Source organism: Colias eurytheme, chromosome 8 (genome assembly GCF_061535395.1).
Source record: "Colias eurytheme isolate Ceu_HAF_F1 chromosome 8, ilColEury1 Martin Lab GWU primary, whole genome shotgun sequence".
Classification (NCBI taxonomy): domain Eukaryota; kingdom Metazoa; phylum Arthropoda; class Insecta; order Lepidoptera; family Pieridae; genus Colias; species Colias eurytheme.
Window position 1 is genome coordinate 1,407,938 of NC_142987.1, and position 19,244 is coordinate 1,427,181.

Consider the following 19,244-nt stretch of genomic DNA (forward strand, 5'->3'; position numbering starts at 1 on the left):
GGCTTGCAATCCGAGTATACTATCTATAGTATATATAATTTCAAGCTCTAGACATAAATAGATGACCTATAAAAGAAAATCAATGAAACAAAAACTACATACATGTCTTTTCCAAGCTAAAGAATCGGGGCTTAATCTCTCTCATCTAATATAATACCTACTCCTTAAGCAATATTTTTTGTAATTAATTGAGTTATTAACCATTGTTCAAAAACAATGTTAATGGACCCTATATCTAGGAAATGGAAACTAATGAAGTGGGAACGAGATAGCATACATCTATCTCTCTCGTGCGCAGTGACATTCGCAGGGTGAAAGGAACCACGTAAAAATATTGGGTTTACTTTAATCTCAGATTATGTGTGTGGTTTTAATGATTTTGATACTAGATTTATATTATTAAAGCAATTGGTGTTTTATTATTTGGTTTTAAACAACAAGGGATTTTTTGTTATCTGTTAATACTGGAGGGTGCATGCAGAAAAGAAGAACTTAAGCGTATTATAAATATCATCGTTTATCAAAGATAATTTCCCACAGTTCATTCTACTGCGCTGAAGAAAGAAACATTAAATAAATCTAAATTTACAAAAACATCGATAAAGTTATAGCCGTTCAATTGCCTAGCCATTTTAATCAATAACGTTATAAAGGCCTGAATTTTATTATACTCTTGAATCAAACCTTTCACCATTTCCATATTTTATCACTACTCCAGTAATGAATCGTAAAACAACGAATCTCAATTAACTCACACATGAATTTCAAGTGTCGTTTGTAAGAATTTCCGCTTTTAGTAAATAATTAAAATAGCTATGTTATTACTCACTACTATTACTATTTAACTGTTAGATAAGATAATAAACTAATTGGTTTATCGTTCAATAATTAATAATTATTTTCTCTCTGTGACCGCTTTTGTTAATCATGTCATTAAGGACTATTGAAATCATTAGTTAATAGCCTTCTAAGGATTATTTTGGATTCAAAGAATTGCATACACAATTTGACATTTATTTAATGAAAGGCAAAATTTTATGCGCGCTATGTGAAAATTTTAGCGACTATATTTTTTTAAGAAAAATTACAAAGAGTTGGTCTATTTTCATAATTGTAACCATGGTATTCCATCTTCGTTTTGAGTTCATCTATTTACAAATCCGCTGTTGTTTTCGCTGTTTAATTTATAAATTTTTAGGCATTATCAATGGAACTCGTTTTTTCATCAACACGCATAGAAATTGAAAGTGTCTTCCATACCAACTTAGGTTGCCATAAAAAATTGCAATTAAAACATAATTAAAGCCCACATCGACCACTTTCATTTTTAACACAATCAATATTCAAGGCAAGTATCAAGACAGTTAGGTCCACCGATCGGCGCATACGCACACCTCTTGAATCGGTAACGACGGGGCGAAACGGCGGACTTTCGGCCGTTTATTCAGTCCACGACCGTCTCTCTATCGCGACAGACGAACGGACAGACATGTTCATTATATAAAACGATAAACGAATACAATCTCCGTTTCGCGGAGTAGTGTAAAGTGTCCGTGATTAACTATCGACTGTAATCGTGCGATATTCTGTTTTGTGCGTTTGCTCGAGTGACTTAAACTAAAATAATGGTAAGCTTTTCATGAGTGAGCTTTATAGAATTAGTTTTATAATAATTAATGTTTTTAGAGGAAATTTATTGGTCGATTTTATATTGAAATACGTTTTAGTGGATAGCCTTGGTCCGATCGATTTGTTGGTAATAAATCTTGATAATTTTAAAGTCAATTTTTTACGTAATTATTATAACAACCTTGGAACGTTTTGGAGTCGCATAAATCGCTAAAAGTTGATCGGTTTTATTGAGTCCTTGATCAGTTATGGACTTGCTGATAGATAAATATGAATGGTTTTAAATTATAATAAAGTCGCAAAAGGAAACATTTGTTTTTACGACGATTGTTCGAGCTTTGGTGCGAAAAGCTTTGTAACATATGGATGCAATTTATGTTGTTTTAATCAATATTAATTTATCTCACTGCTAAAATTTAAGAAATAGTATATTTTTGATAAAACAGATATTATTTTTAAAAAGTAATTTGTTTTCTATTGAGAAAAAAATTGCAGTCGCTCCATAATGATGATTAGGTTTTAAAACTGCCAGCGTGGTGTTGTTCGCGCTTTAGGTAGAGCTTTTATTCACTTCTTTGTATTATTTTACTTCCTATATAATATAAGCGCTTCACCCCTGCTTTGCTTTTGTTAAAATACCATCTGGAGGGGATATGGTAACTTCCTGATGTCAGGATTATTTCCATCTTGCTGCAGGATCATAATATTTTCTCCGTGAAAAGTCGCACTGCTGAAATTGACTTCTGGGTAGACAATTTACTACAGTAAGACAAGAAGAAACTGGGATCAAGAGCTAAATAATTCTTCTTACTTTCATACTATTCTATACTATTCTAATTTCATACTATTCTATACTATTCTATATTATCATTTATACTCATTTAAACAAACGTGTCCTACAGAACAAATGTCATATAAACAGATAGAACTTTAGTTTACATGCATTTGGCCTTAAGGTACACTTTGCCCTGCGAAAGACCTATTTTATTATTCTTAAGATCAAACCTAGAACTTTTTAACAAAAGATTGCATTACAATATCGTAGACTACGTTAATTATACCAAGGAAATAATCTAACTTCCCATAATACATATCGTTATACGTTCATTACGATCTACTATTAATATCAACGCGTTTATGTCTTAAACAAGAGCACAGATGGCGATACTATTTAATATTATGTTTTTTCTCATACCAAGGTATACAATACCTAGGTAACAATAATATCTATTTGAGAAAAAAAATATTCAAATAGGATTCTGTTGATCGAGTATTTTCTAAATATTGGAGTACATAATCGACAATTCTCTGTAAAAACCGATGTTGAGTTACATTAGTATGTTTACGCTTTCTTGTTTTGTTGTATTGAAAGGTAAACTTTACTTTTCCTTTACTAAAAATTCGTTTATACATAAAGTGAAGTCCCATGTCCCCTAGTGGGGTAAGGGGCAGATGCATTATACATCTGTTTCACTGATCGAATATATTATACATAGTTTATACATAGCAAGTAGGAAATAAGACATAATAAAATAGACTTTTGGAAACTTTTATAAGCTTTTAATCAATTTTATTTGGATATCGGCCTAACATTCTCTGGACCTAAGCATTATTTTTAAGATTAGGTATCTATTAAGTCTAAATGGGCGGACACTAGGCTGTATAATATCCAGTTTATGGTTACATTTCTTAGATGGTAGTATAGGAACTATTTGAAAAGAGTATAAGGTATGTTACATTCATAGTGACCGGTAAAGTTTACAAATTACAGAGATGAAAAGCCGACTAATAAATATAATTAACTTCCATGTTTGAAATATGTTTTTGTCACTGTCTTCATCACGCGAAAACGCCTGAATCGATTTAAATGAAACGTAATTATAAAGTAGTTTATAATCCAAGTAATACCCAGGATTGATACCTCCTGGACCGGTCCGGGTTACCAAGTTGTCAGAAGGGTACGGAAGCTATGCTATGTTTCTATAACGTAATATAAAATCAATAATATTTTCGTTATAAGTAATGTATAGGTTTTATTCAATTCAATACAATTTCCTGATATTTTTTGTGAATAATTTCAAAGATTATTCCAACATCACTGGCACTAGAACGCTACAATGGATAAAAACACGGTTTCACTCAGAGAAAGTGGCTAACATAGAAATCGTCAGCGCACTGTATGCAAATATCGACTCTATCACTATATAGATATGAACGCTTATCGTGTGCACATTTTTCCGTAAATTAATGGCTATTTAATTATGTTTTATGGCCTTGTGGAGCTTTTCTTACGTGTTTTTTTACTTTTTGTGTGAAAATAATGTAAATTGCGAGTGTTCGTGTTTCGCGAACATTATTAAAATCTAATAAAATCGGTTTTGATATTAAAATTGGCAATGCTCTTGCATATATATTAGTGTTCAAAATATAATATTTAAAATTATCAAGTAAATTAAAATTAAAGCAATTGATATGTTTTTTTGCTGTAGGTACTTTCTATTCTAACTCTTTGCTTTAAAATAGTTACCTAAAACATAAGCTATGTACATACATATTTTAACATCAAGTGCTTACAATAAATCAATGTAATAAAACATTGCATAGGTACCTAGTTAACTATACTTATCCTAAATAAAACAAAAGACTTGCTCTTTTAAATAAAGAAATCCGACAGAATTGATAAATCCCTAATAACTCAGAAGTATGTAGAGTTATAAGAAATATTAGGGTGTTACTTTGTGTAGAAATATATATTTTATTTATATACTATTTCGTATTGGAACTATTTTTTGTATGAATGACTACTGAAACTACGTGAAGCGTGAAAAATATTCGCCAATTACAAGATACGAAAAGATTATAATCAAGAACATTATAATTTAATTGAATATACATTAAAATATTATTAAAAAATAATATAAACATATCTTTATTGATATTTAAAAGTACTTTACCGTGCATAATATTATGTAAAGGAAATCGTTTTAAAAATTTCTTCCTATTCAAACCTGGTATAGAATACCAAACTTCTTAAATACCAATTTACACAATAACAAGGCTATGTAACGAAAGTTACATAAATGTGGGAATAGGATAAAATATTAAGATGTATTTCATAATTAGCTTTATTTTTAGTCTGTGTTTTTCTATTATTTACTCTGTGGATATGTTATCTGTAGATTGATGGTTATCTATGACTTGACTTTGTGTCTCGATACGAAAAGAGATGGAGGATTGTTAATATTTTGGTTCGGTGTCTGGGAAATAAACTGATTGGGCTAATTTGGCGTTTTTATTTACACCATCCCCACATAATTTGGGGGCTCGTCCGGGATGGTGGAATAAAGAAAAACAGCGGAAGATTATGATTGCGGTGATTAAACCAGATTAAAACTTTACGAATTATGAACTAAGAAGACTAAGATTTAAAGAAGCTTATGATTAAGTATACGATTACGACTTGAAGACTATATAAAACTTATTATTTACATTATTCAACATGCCGCCGAAACGATTATTAAAGGATGATGATGATTATGGTGAACCATCGCCGCGTATTTCCTTTACTGATTTAGAAAAATCAATGACGCCATTTTCGGGTGATGATGCTTATGGCGTCGAAACTTTCATAAAAGAATTTGAAGACGTTTCCTCTCTAATGCAATGGGGCGAATTAGAAAAACTCATATTTTCGAAGCGGCTCCTCACGGGGACCGCCAAGCTATTTTTACGTTCACTAAGTGGGACCACCACGTGGGATACACTTAAGTCTGAGCTCCGCGAGGAATTTGGTAAGAAGTTGAACAGTGCAACTGTTCACAAGAGACTTTCAACACGCCGGATGAAGATGAATGAGACTCATCAGCAATATTTTTTACATATGAAAGAACTTGCAGTACTTGGGAATGTTGAAGATGAAGCCCTGATGGAATATGTCATCGACGGTATTAAAGACAGTGAGTCCAACAAAAATATTTTGTATGGCGCTTGTAACATTAAAGAATTCAGAAAGAAGTTAGACATTTATTCAGAAATTAAGAAAAAATCATATTATTCACCTAATAAGATTCAAAGTAATTCAGTATCAAAGTCCATTGGCATGAAAATTCAAAAAACATTAAGAGTAAAGAGATGTTTCAATTGTGGAGATTTAGATCATGAGTCGCCTAATTGTACTAAAGGCATTAAATGTTTTAAATGCAACTTGTTTGGCCATAAATCAACTGAATGTTCTAAAAGTATAAAGAAGAGTTTGGAAATTATGTCAACTAAGAATAATATTGATGTGAGACCTTTTAAGAAGCTGAAAATAAACAATATTGATGTAGATAAGCCCTGATTGATACCGGAAGCGATGCTAATTTAATAAATATGTCTTATTTTAGGAAGATTCAAGGTGAAAAATTGTTATCTTATAGTTCAGGAACCACAGAGACTTTAACTGGAATAGCTGAAAAGGAAATTTATACAAAAGGATCTTTCACAGCAAAAATTGAAATTGATGATTGTTATTTTGAAACTTTATTTTATGTTGTTGATGATGGCGCTATCCCTGTCAACATTATATTAGGAAATCCTGTACTGAAAGAAGTAGAAATCAATTTTAAGGCTGGAACTATCACTGCAACAAGAATATTACACCTTACAATGCTAGAGAATGAAAATGAAGATATCACAAATATTGAAAACAAAGAATATAAGAATAAAATACAGAATATTATAAAAGAATATAACCCCAAAAGATGTACTAAAGAATCAAATGTAAAACTTAAAATATTATTAACCGATGATGTACCAGTTTATCAGAATCCACGACGATTGTCACCTTTGGAGCTTAACATTGTTGACAAACAGATTAAAGAATGGCTTGATGAAGGAATAATAAAAACAAGTAAGTCTGATTATGCTAGTCCAATTGTGCTTGCAAAAAAGAAGAATGGAAACTATAGATTGTGTGTTGATTACAGGAAATTGAATAAGAAAATTATTAAAGAAAGATATCCACTACCACTCATTGAAGATCAATTAGACAGATTAACTTATGCTAAAATGTTTACCTCGCTTGATTTAAAAAATGAAATTATAAGAAAACATCATGAAAACGGACATTTTGGATGTGTTAAAACTGAGGAATTAATAAATAGAAATTACAACGACCGTGAAGAACTAAGAAGGATGGCGAAAGCAAATATTCAGAATATACAAGATGAAAATAATAAGAATTATAAAAAGAGAAAGAAGCTCAAGGTCAGCTGATATGATGAAGCCATGGGTAGCGACAGTTGACTCATCTGGGACAGATGATTCTGCAGGATGACCGTGTGGGAATAGGATAAAATATTAAGATGTATTTCATAATTAGCTTTATTTTTAGTCTGTGTTTTTCTATTATTTACTCTGTGGATATGTTATCTGTAGATTGATGGTTATCTATGACTTGACTTTGTGTCTCGATACGAAAAGAGATGGAGGATTGTTAATATTTTGGTTCGTTTATTCCTCTGAGTTTGGTTCGGTGTCTGGGAAATAAACTGATTGGGCTAATTTGGCGTTTTTATTTACACCATCCCCACATAAATATGTACCTACCTAGACATAATATAGATAATATTAGCATACCTTACATACATACACAAATATTTCACACTAGATCCGCCCGCGGCTTCGCCCGCGTTTGCAAAGGAAAACCCGCATAGTTCCCGTTCCCGTGGGATTTCCGGGATAAAAACTATCCTAGGTGTTAATCCAAGTTACCCTCTATATGTGTGCTAAATTTCATTGTAATCGGTTCAGTAGTTTTTACGTGAAAGAGTAACAAACATCCATACATCCTTACAAACTTTCGCCTTTATAATAGGTATATATTAGAATAATATATATTAGATATTAGATATTAGATATTAGATGTAGGTACTATGTTATGTATCTACAACATTACCGTTTTATATAAGACTTGCACTATTTTATAATTTCAACTAATTTTCAGAAAAAGACATACAATTATTAGCAATATAAACCAATTCTTGGGATCGAATATTTGTATTCTTTGAAAAATTCTCATTTATAAAGAGCATTTGAATTTTATAAAATTAAAAATTAAATTCAATATAAATCAAATTATTTTTTGGATAAGACTTATAAAAAAAGACTTATAAATAATTGAGTCATATTATGTACCTATTATATAACATACATAACTAGAAACGATAACTATCAATTTTTGAACGCGGTTAAAAATAAACGTAAAACTATATCGTAAATTAAACATCGTTAATGATATAATTATAAAATGAACTCATTCCAAACTTCAAATGGTTAAATTATTAAATCATAAGGTTGGAATTATGAAATTTCCGTTTTCTAGCGGATAGTGTGACTTGAAATATAAGGTCGTTTGTAAAATTGTTTTAGAACGCAAAAGGTCACAGATTATATCAAGAAAATTGTATAAAAATGCATAGACACAACCTTGTTTTGTTATTTTTACAATATATGATTTTAGATATAATATGAGTGTATAGAAAATTTTTAGTTTTGTTGTTTCAATAGCTTGCTTTATTTTATTAGTTTATTGTTTTATTGTTACTAACAATCTTTTTATTGAAGATCAAAATGAAAAGACCAAATATTATAGTTTATTAGGATTTATTTAAAAGCTTGCATTTGGCAAAAATGGAATTTATTCGTATTTTAATATTATTACATAGAGAAGTCAGTTACACATACTTAGAAATTTTAAAATTGGCGTCTAGCTATTTTTATAATTATTATATTTATAAATAAATTATACAGGTACTTAATAGATAACCTAATCGAAAGGTAATCATAATATTATGTTTTATAAAATTATATTTTAAAAAATATATAAAAAACGTAACAGTAAAACATTGCTGTATGTTTTATAGTCATTATTTTCTAGTAAGTGTTTTTTTAACATTAAGCTATGAATAATAATACGTTATTCTTAGAAACGAAAACTTGTCTGTGAGAGAATTCGCAATGTTTTTTTAGCGACATCCGTGTTTATATAATATTTTGGATATTATATTAATGTTTTATTCGTTGTTTGTTTTACATATCGAAAACTATACCGACTTTGTATGATTATATAAATACAGTAAATCTTACTATTAGGAGGTCATTTATACAATTAAAAATAGACTATAGTTTCAGGTAATAGTTAATACTAGGTAACTACTATAACTTTGTTTAAAAAACTTTATAAAACCCACCCAAAAATATTGAGAAAAATAAACTTATTAGGATAATAAAGAAATGCAAATAAATTATAAAAAATACAAACATTGCGTTTTCAAAACGACGTGTTTTTCAATCCGTGGTATAAACTATGTATTTGCTATGTGCTGTGAACATGATTATCTAATATCTCGAGAAAAATTGTCACAATTATTGTTTTAAATTAGTCTTTATTACCAAAATAATAAGACTGATTACTTAATGAAAAAGTAATTTAGTTTTCTATTTAGAGAAATTCCACTTTCCGAATACCTAATAAATTTACGAAAGCTATTTAATCAATTAAAACTATAAAAATACCTCGAAAACCATTTTAATTATTTAAACCTGCGTGATATAATTTAACTTCCTAATTAAAACCGTTTAAATAAATACATAATTATAAAAGAATTAATTATGAAAGTATTTATCATAATTATTTTTTCTGGTCATTCCATTACATATAATAATGTTAAATCATAATTATAATTAACAAATCGTTCTTATATAATTATAATAAAAATCATTTCCGTTAATATTATAATATTTAAACTAACAATTTATTGTAATACGTCGTTATACCTACACTTAAATTTTTTAATGAACATATTAGTAACTAACCAAAGTTAAACTCATAAAAACCAATGAACAGGAAAAAAAATTGGTTGTCTGTAAAGTCGGCTTACTGACGATAGTTGAACGTGACAACGTCTGATTGTGCTTCTTTGTCGCTCGTTCCGCGCTCTCGCTTGCACTTCAAGCCTTACATGGAACGCCTCAGAGCGAGGTAACGCCGCATGAGTCATGTTTTTTCGTTCGTGCAGCCGGCTTTATCGAATTATAAGACGTTGTCACGTCAAAAAGTAAAAAACAAAGTAGGTATTAATTTGCAAACTTCGGAACATATAAATCCGAATTATTGTATTGAGTTATGCGTGGATAAACATACATACACTTAAGCTATTTGGCACACGAGTATCTAAAAACTGTACAGTGCTATCAATATGACACATCACGCATCGATATTTATAACCTCATTTTAGAAGTCAGTCAAAAAGCATATTACATTTGCCCAAAGTCTACAATAAAAACTGTTCTTAAGCTACATACATTACGACACTATTATGTAAGCGAGTCGTAAGGAACGAACCCGCGGGCGTTGCCCAAGCGAGTAATTCTAGGTGATAAGTGCTTATACGGCTTGCGGCAATCGCCATTTTTAAATTAAACTTATAATAAATCTTTTGTAACGTTTCCAATAGATGCAAGTGTGTCATTGAAAATACCATGACTATTTGTAAATTTTGTATTGTAAGCGCTTGACCACGATCTAGCCTGCTGGTAAGATGTAGTCTCCGATAAACGCGCTTCCCTGGAAGGTACCTGTTAAGAAATCGTTTTATTTCATAAAATATTTTAAATACTAATATGAAAAGTATATCGCTTTCAAAAGTACGGGACGCATAGGACTGTCTTGTAGAATATTTTTTTGGGAGGAAGTATTAGCAAAGATTAGAGAATAGTTACTTCGTAACAGATACATCACTCCCATACAAAAGCTAAAATACCTACGCTATATTTACCTACAAAATGCGCCGCAACTCGATGGCCGCAACTCGGCTGCAGTAAGAAATGTACTCTACGAACACGCACCGAGAAGTGAGTTTCCCGCGCACGCCGCGTGATTGCGTCATCAAACGAAAACTTTAGGGTTGTACCACAGGTTGTACCGAGCGCGTAAATTAAACACAGAGTTGCTGAAACACTTAATTTTTTATTGTTTACATTATACAATAAAAAAAATGAAATCTTATTGATAGTAGTTGTTTCCTTCGGTTTCACCCGCGTGGACCCGCTATATGTGTCTCGTGGATAAAAAGTAGCCTGGTAGGTTTGTGAGTTTCTTTGTTACTGCGTGGCTCCGACTCCGTACTCCGAACTCCCGACACCCGTCCACATCGCAATAACCGGGCATCTTGGTAGCGAGCGCGGGAAACGTGACGCGGGTGCGCAGTCTCGCGTGTGCCAACCAACTGCCGCTTGGGTCGGTACCGACCTACTGTGCGGTAGGCGCTTATAGCGCGACCTTGAGCGAGTGACGGAGGCCTGGTATTAGGTACTAGCATTGAACCAAAGATCTCTTTTCCTTAAAACCCACGGCTTACACTTTAATTTTACGGACCTACACATGAAATCGCGTACACATATTATATTTATTTACAATATAATATACGTTAATTATACTTTCTTTTATATATTTATTACTACTTATATCATATTTATTCTATTTATTTTTGTTTATCTCTGCACATAGACGTATTATTATTAGTAAGTATATTTTTTATTTATTGATTATTTATTTTAATATTTTCTTACTGTAATGGAGGTCACTCTGATTATTGCGACAACATTTAGGGGCCACTGAAAACCAGCGCTGTGCGTGCATTTCTGTCGTACAGTATTTAGCTGAGTTGGTCACCCTTTTTCGAGGACATCCTACCGTGCAAATTTCGTTTTATTTTTTATTTTTTTTTCTCTTTATAATTTTACTTTTTTTACTGTTTTGTTTGTCATGTTTTTAAGACTTTGTTTGATTATGTCCTTGAAATAAATGTTTTTTCTTTCTTTCTTTCTTTCTTTCTTATTTTGGTAAATAATCAAAGTTCTATTGAACCCCAAACTAAATAAATTTCGCTTTACGATATTTCTAAAGCTCCACTAAAAGCTTTTGAAACGTGCAAAAACGATTATTTTCATTACGGAATAAATGTAAAAAGTACAGTCAACAAGTTACGCTGTTCATAGCGACCGTTCACGGCTCGTCAGCAAAGCCATTCGACCGTAATGTTCCAGACACGTTATTAGGTCGGTACCGTCAGCAAGAGCGTGATGAATAAAATTTTTAAGATAAAAATGTAGGGTATGAGAAAGTCTCTAAATTGTGAAGCTTTTTTGTTATATTGTAGATGTTTTAGAAATATTGTGTCGTTGTGTTTCTTTCTTTTAGAAGTCTTATCGGTTTGAAAGGGTTATCTACTTAAGTTTTATACATTTATATTGACCTTGTGAATGCCAAAACCTAAATGAAAGCCATATTAAAAGTATATTTCCTTGAACTTCCATGAATATATCTGTGGAACTGTGTATGTTTATCTCATGTGCATCTTCGCCCTTTGTCTAAAACCTAATAAATTGTATATTAAAACCTTCCTTTACAATCACTCTTTCTATTAAAACTGACTGTTGACTAGTTTTAAATTCAATTCATATAAAGTAACATAGGGACAGAAAAAGCGACTTTGTTTTAAACTATGTAGTGAAGATGATTGAAGTATAGAGAGACGAGACACGAGAGTAGAGTCTGTTTTGTTTTGCTCTCTGGTAATTACCTATATATATTTAAATTGAAATGGTATTACTAAGATTACCACTAGGTAGGTCTTAATCAGGTTTTAAGTGAACATCATCAAAGGATAAGCCTCAAAGCTTACGATTATGCTAAAATAATAGTACTTATAAATAAATCTATACTAATATTATAAAGCTGAAGAGTTTGTTTGTTTGTTTCAACGCGCTAATGTCAGGAACTACTGGTTCGATTTGAAAAATTCTTTCGGTGTTAGGTAGCCCATTTATCGAGGAAGGCTATAGGCTATATATTGTCACGCCAAGACCAACAGGAGCGGAGCAATGCGGGTGAAACCGCGCGGAACAGCTAGTAACAAATAAACATCACCAGTTTGACCGTGTCACAAATATTGAAGTTTCGTATTGGTATTTGCATATATTTGTGATTTTATACTAAAACCAGTTTCTAGCTAATGTTGAATGTAAAATATAAATTTTATTGCAAATCGAGTTGATAGCTTGGAAATGAGACGTAGTTTGGTTAATAAACGTATAAAGTATTATGACCTTTGTCAAAACACTAGCTCATCAATCCGGTTTTGTTCGATGAACCGATCAAAGTATTTATTTGTGGAACACGTCTCATTTAAAGATGAGTCACTGTTGTTTTATCAAAAATAGCAAATCTTATAAGACAAAAATAGTGTTGTTTTAACAAAAAATATAGAAAAATTCAAGAATCTAAGCATCTGTTTGAATTTAAACTCTATCTTAACACAAAATAGTTCTGTTACGACTTGAAAGAAAGACAAAATATAAACCATGGGGGGCGTCCATAAATTAGGTGAGATGTTAAAGGGAGGAGAGGGTCTAGTCAAATCACATTTAATCTTACGTTGGGGAGAGAGGGGTTTCGGCAAATATTTATAAGTTCATAAAATTAAAAAAACACTTCACGTAATGTCTGGACGCCCCCTAAAACACAATCGAATTAAATAATGTAAACTCTCGTTTTCGATATATGAATAGTTATTGAAGTGAAACTTCTTTATCGGGGGTGGACAAAAATTTTGTGAGACATTTTTTGCGTTACGCCGCGCGCGTTACATTTTTTGCGTTACGCCGCGCGCGTTACATTTTTGCGTTACGCCGTACTCGTGACTATATACATGTTATATTAAAGTGATCAACAAAATCAAAGGGTTTGTTTTAATTCTAATTCCAGTGAATTTCTTTATTTTTCTAAAATTGTATTTAAAGTTAACCTCAGTTTTTGATTGAATTTTTTAAAACACCAACACGTGGGCGTGATCATGTTATTTATTTTTCAAGTTATTTAAGCTTAACCTCTGTCTTAATATGTATATATTATGTACTATGTGCGTCATTAATTTCTGACTGTTTCGAGATTTGGTGCAAAATAAAACAGTGTGTAAATAAAATTAAACAATTGAGTAAAAGTATAATTTCATAGATAACACGTTGAGAAGTTCCCTGTATAAATATATAATATACATATCTTGTATAAATACATACATAATATGCCTATAGATCTTTAGTCTTTACTCAATTGTTTTATTTTATTGATTTTTTACAAATTTTATTTACACACTATTTTATTTTGCACCAAATTTCGAAACAGTCAGAAATTAATGACGCACATATTATATATACGTTTTAATATAGAATATTTTTTATTTTACAACCTTTACAACTTGATCATTAGGAATTTATTACCTCTATTGTTCGAACAAAAATAAGTTACCGACTTTAAGAACGTGCCGACAATGTAAGTACACTATTGTTTCTTAGAAAACATTTTAGGAGTATACGATAATAAATCTATGACTCACGTAAACACGTGTTTGCTTGATTGGTGTCAGGTGTTCAATTATAATTTTATGAATTCAAAATTTATAAACTCTCTGTCCAATCAAAATCCGCCTAAGTCGAAATCCTTTATAAGCTGAAAACGGCAGTGGCCGGCGTAAATATTCAAATAGGTAGCGAGGAGCGAAGCGACGAGCATCTTAGGTTAACTTTTGAACTACCGCACGAGCCGAGCGAGCGAAGCGAGCGAGTTGCAGCAGCGGCCGGTGTAAATATTTAAATAGGTAGCGAGGAGCGAAGCGACGAGCATCTTAGGTTAACTTTTCAACTACCGCACGAGCCAAGCGAGCGAAGCGAGCGAGTCGCGGCAGTGGCCGGCGTAAATATTCAAATAGGTAGCGAGGAGCGAAGCGACGAGCATCTTAGGTTAACTTTTGAACTACCGCACGAGCCGAGCGAGCGAAGCGAGCGAGTCGCGGCAGCAGCCGGTGTAAATATGTAAATGGGTAGCGAGGAGCGAAGCGACGAGCATCTTAGGTTAACTTTTGAACTACCGCACGAGCCGAGCGAGCGAAGCGAGCGAGTTGCAGCAGCGGCCGGTGTAAATATTTAAATAGGTATCGAGGAGCGAAGCGACGAGCATCTTAGGTTAACTTTTGAACTACCGCACGAGCCAAGCGAGCGAAGCGAGCGAGTCGCGGCAGTGGCCGGCGTAAATATTCAAATAGGTAGCGAGGAGCGAAGCGACGAGCATCTTAGGTTAACTTTTGAACTACCGCACGAGCCGAGCGAGCGAAGCGAGCGAGTTGCAGCAGCAGCCGGTGTAAATATGTAAACAGGTAGCGAGGAGCGAAGCGACGAGCATCTTAGGTTAACTTTTGAACTACCGCACGAGCCGAGCGAGCGAAGCGAGCGAGTTGCAGCAGCGGCCGGTGTAAATATTTAAATAGGTAGCGAGGAGCGAAGCGACGAGCATCTTAGGTTAACTTTTGAACTACCGCACGAGCCAAGCGAGCGAAGCGAGCGAGTCGCGGCAGTGGCCGGCGTAAATATTCAAATAGGTAGCGAGGAGCCAGTGGCGTGCATTCCATAAAGACATAAAGACACTGCCTACCCTACCATTTACCAAACTCTGATCAATATTTAATATGCATAAATGAAATTCACAGCGTCATTAAATTTTATTAATTGCGCAATGTAGTTATGAAATAAAAATATATTTCAAATATATTTTAGATCCATCTATCGGTATTTTGGTAGCATTATTATCTAATTTCTATAACACCGGCTCGGCTCAAGTCACTATTCATGCGCTGCACTAGCGCCGCCACAGGACCCAGTACGTTACGGGACGGCAAAGACACAAACTATCCGTGTCTAAGTTTTTATATGTGTGCTCTGCGTGTCTACGCATATTTTATATGTGTGCGTGCCTATAAACACGGCACACTGATGTAATAAAACCACGCACACAAACACACAAGGTAGGCAGTGTCTTTTTACGAAGATATACGAATTAGGTACGAACCGAATTCGGAACTACATCGAAAGTCGAAACTGAAGTTGAATATGCGACCAATTTAAGAAGTGTGATAATGTATACAATTTTGTAGCGGTAAAGACCATCTGCAAATAGTATCATTATTCGTTTGTTTTGTTTTGGAAATAACAAACGTTTACTTTGAGGTTAAATTTGTTTTTTGAGAAAATTAATAATGTTTACTACGACAATTTGCAAGTGAAGTGTTTTGAGAGTAACTAAATAGATTATGTATATCATCAGTGTATTTTGTAAGATAATAAGGCATATCTAATTTAACGAAAAATTCTTATTTTTGTTTTATGAATAAACTTTTATCAAACAGAGAGTGATAGGAAAAAGGCCGATCTATAAATGGATCTATACCGGAATTTGTAATACACAAAGGTAAAGTTAATCATTAATTACATAATATAGAATACTAGTTAGGATATACCTACTTTGACAATTATTTTATAGATAATATGACCTATGTTCGTGATATGTTTTCCATTATTTTGCGGAAATACTATATATATCCAATCAAATATCAGTAGGTACTAGGTACTGCAATATGAAATATTAGTTTTTATGACTTATTATCATTGCAATATTTCTGCCTACCCTGTCCAAAAACTCTGTGCACGCCCCTGCGAGGAGCGAAGCGACGAGCATCTTAGGTTAACTTTTGAACTACCGCACGAGCCGAGCGAGCGAAGCGAGCGAGTTGCAGCAGCAGCCGGTGTAAATATGTAAATAGGTAGCGAGGAGCGAAGCGACGAGCATCTTAGGTTAACTTTTGAACTACCGCACGAGCCGAGCGAGCGAAGCGAGCGAGTTGCAGCAGCGGCCGGTGTAAATATTTAAATAGGTAGCGAGGAGCGAAGCGACGAGCATCTTAGGTTAACTTTTGAACTACCGCACGAGCCAAGCGAGCGAAGCGAGCGAGTCGCGGCAGTGGCCGGCGTAAATATTCAAATAGGTAGCGAGGAGCGAAGCGACGAGCATCTTAGGTTAACTTTTGAACTACCGCACGAGCCGAGCGAGCGAAGCGAGCGAGTTGCAGCAGCAGCCGGTGTAAATATGTAAATAGGTAGCGAGGAGCGAAGCGACGAGCATCTTAGGTTAACTTTTGAACTACCGCACGAGCCGAGCGAGCGAAGCGAGCGAGTTGCAGCAGCGGCCGGTGTAAATATTTAAGTAGGTAGCGACGAGCGTGTGCATTATTTTTTGAAAAATAAGGACATAAAGAAGTTTCACTTCTTACGTGTGTACTCTAGTACACGCACACATTTTTATTTTATTTAAAGATTTCTATTTTAACAAAATTATAATTAAACTAGTAAGTAATTATTATTTTTGTCTTCATAAAAAAGCCAACACGCTATAATGCCTAGTATTTCTATAGCTTAAGCACAGAGCTTAAGTGTCACTCGCGTACAAAATCTGCAGCCTACAGTACTACCAAGTTTCATCAAAATCTATTCAGTGTTTAGCTAGGTTGAATAACAAACCTCCATACATCTATCCATCCAAATATTCGATTCGATTCTATATTTATAGTTATCTCTTATTCTAAAGATGTAATATTTTTGCATGAAGAAGCTACAAGATTCTACGAGATATATTACGCATTTTTACATAAGAACAAGTGGAAAATTTTATTTTTCTTCCTGGTAATATAATAATGTTATAGGTACATCATTATGTAAAACAAGTGTGTAATATTGCATACCTACTTATTAATAATCATAATAAGTTGATAAATTATTATTGGAGACTCATTAATTTTAAAATAAACGCAATATTATTGAATGTTTTAATCATTCTCTTGCTGTAAACAATTTAATTACGTTTCATAAACAAATAAAAATGTGTGCGTGTACTAGAGTACACACGTAAGAAGTGAAACTTCTTTATGTCCTTATTTTTCAAAAAATAATGCACACGCTCGTCGCTACCTACTTAAATATTTACACCGGCCGCTGCTGCAACTCGCTCGCTTCGCTCGCTCGGCTCGTGCGGTAGTTCAAAAGTTAACCTAAGATGCTCGTCGCTTCGCTCCTCGCTACCTATTTACATATTTACACCGGCTGCTGCTGCAACTCGCTCGCTTCGCTCGCTCGGCTCGTGCGGTAGTTCAAAAGTTAACCTAAGATGCTCGTCGCTTCGCTCCTCGCTACCTATTTAAATATTTACACCGGCCGCTGCTGCAACTCGCTCGCTTCGCTCGCTCGGCTCGTGCGGTAGTTCAAAAGTTAACCTAAGATGCTCGTCGCTTCGCTCCTCGCTACCCATTTACATATTTACACCGGCTGCTGCCGCGACTCGCTCGCTTCGCTCGCTCGGCTCGTGCGGTAGTTCAAAAGTTAACCTAAGATGCTCGTCGCTTCGCTCCTCGCTACCTATTTGAATATTTACGCCGGCCACTGCCGCGACTCGCTCGCTTCGCTCGCTTGGCTCGTGCGGTAGTTGAAAAGTTAACCTAAGATGCTCGTCGCTTCGCTCCTCGCTACCTATTTAAATATTTACACCGGCCGCTGCTGCAACTCGCTCGCTTCGCTCGCTCGGCTCGTGCGGTAGTTCAAAAGTTAACCTAAGATGCTCGTCGCTTCGCTCCTCGCTACCTATTTGAATATTTACGCCGGCCACTGCCGTTTTCAGCTTATAAAGGATTTCGACTTAGGCGGATTTTGATTGGACAGAGAGTTTATAAATTTTGAATTCATAAAATTATAATTGAACACCTGACACCAATCAAGCAAACACGTGTTTACGTGAGTCATAGATTTATTATCGTATACTCCTAAAATGTTTTCTAAGAAACAATAGTGTACTTACATTGTCGGCACGTTCTTAAAGTCGGTAACTTATTTTTGTTCGAACAATAGAGGTAATAAATTCCTAATGATCAAGTTGTAAAGGTTGTAAAATAAAAAATATTCTATATTAAAACGTATATATAATATGTGCGTCATTAATTTCTGACTGTTTCGAAATTTGGTGAAAAATAAAATAGTGTGTAAATAAAATTTGTAAAAAATCAATAAAATAAAACAATTGAGTAAAGACTAAAGATCTATAGGCATATTATGTATGTATTTATACAAGATATGTATATTATATATTTATACAGGGAACTTCTCAACGTGTTATCTATGAAATTATACTTTTACTCAATTGTTTAATTTTATTTACACACTGTTTTATTTTGCACCAAATCTCGAAACAGTCAGAAATTAATGACGCACATAGTACATAATATATACATATTAAGACAGAGCTTAAGCTTAAATAACTTGAAAAATAAATAACATGATCACGCCCACGTGTTGGTGTTTTAAAAAATTCAATCAAAAACTGAGGTTAACTTTAAATACAATTTTAGAAAAATAAAGAAATTCACTGGAATTAGAATTAAAACAAACCCTTTGATTTTGTTGATCACTTTAATATAACATGTATATAGTCACGAGTACGGCGTAACGCAAAAATGTAACGCGCGCGGCGTAACGCAAAAAATGTAACGCGCGCGGCGTAACGCAAAAAATGTCTCACAAAATTTTTGTCCACCCCCGATAAAGAAGTTTCACTTCAAAAAATCAATTGATATTTGGATTATACTTATTTACAAATATTTTTATTTCGCAACGAACTTAGTGTTTTTTTTAAAGTTCGTTTT

General features: G+C 33.5%; 2 protein-coding genes across 2 annotated transcripts in view; both read left to right on the forward strand.

Moving 5' to 3' along the window:
• The first annotated feature begins 1,429 nt into the window (after positions 1–1,429).
• Cht7 (chitinase 7) overlaps positions 1,430–19,244 on the forward strand; it is a 104,614-nt gene continuing 86,799 nt past the window's right edge. Inside the window, exon 1 of the mRNA XM_090104289.1 lies at positions 1,430–1,628. Coding sequence (XP_089960415.1) covers positions 1,626–1,628 — 3 coding nt within the window. The 5' untranslated portion in view covers positions 1,430–1,625. The remainder of the gene's footprint in view (positions 1,629–19,244) is intronic.
• LOC149906269 (uncharacterized) lies at positions 5,088–6,132 on the forward strand. Its single transcript, XM_090104656.1, has 2 exons — positions 5,088–5,585; positions 6,015–6,132. The coding sequence occupies exons 1-2, from the start codon at positions 5,129–5,131 to the stop codon at positions 6,068–6,070; spliced, it is 513 nt and encodes a 170-aa protein (XP_089960782.1). The 5' UTR covers positions 5,088–5,128; the 3' UTR covers positions 6,071–6,132.

Excerpts from the sequence above, each read along its gene's own strand:
- LOC149906269 (XM_090104656.1), top strand. The coding sequence starts at position 5,129 with ATGCCGCCGAAACGATTATTAAAGGATGATGATGATTATGGTGAACCA. Across the intron at positions 5,586-6,014 it reads CATCGACGGTATTAAAGACA|GAAGATTCAAGGTGAAAAAT; the intron begins GTGAGTCCAACA and ends GTCTTATTTTAG.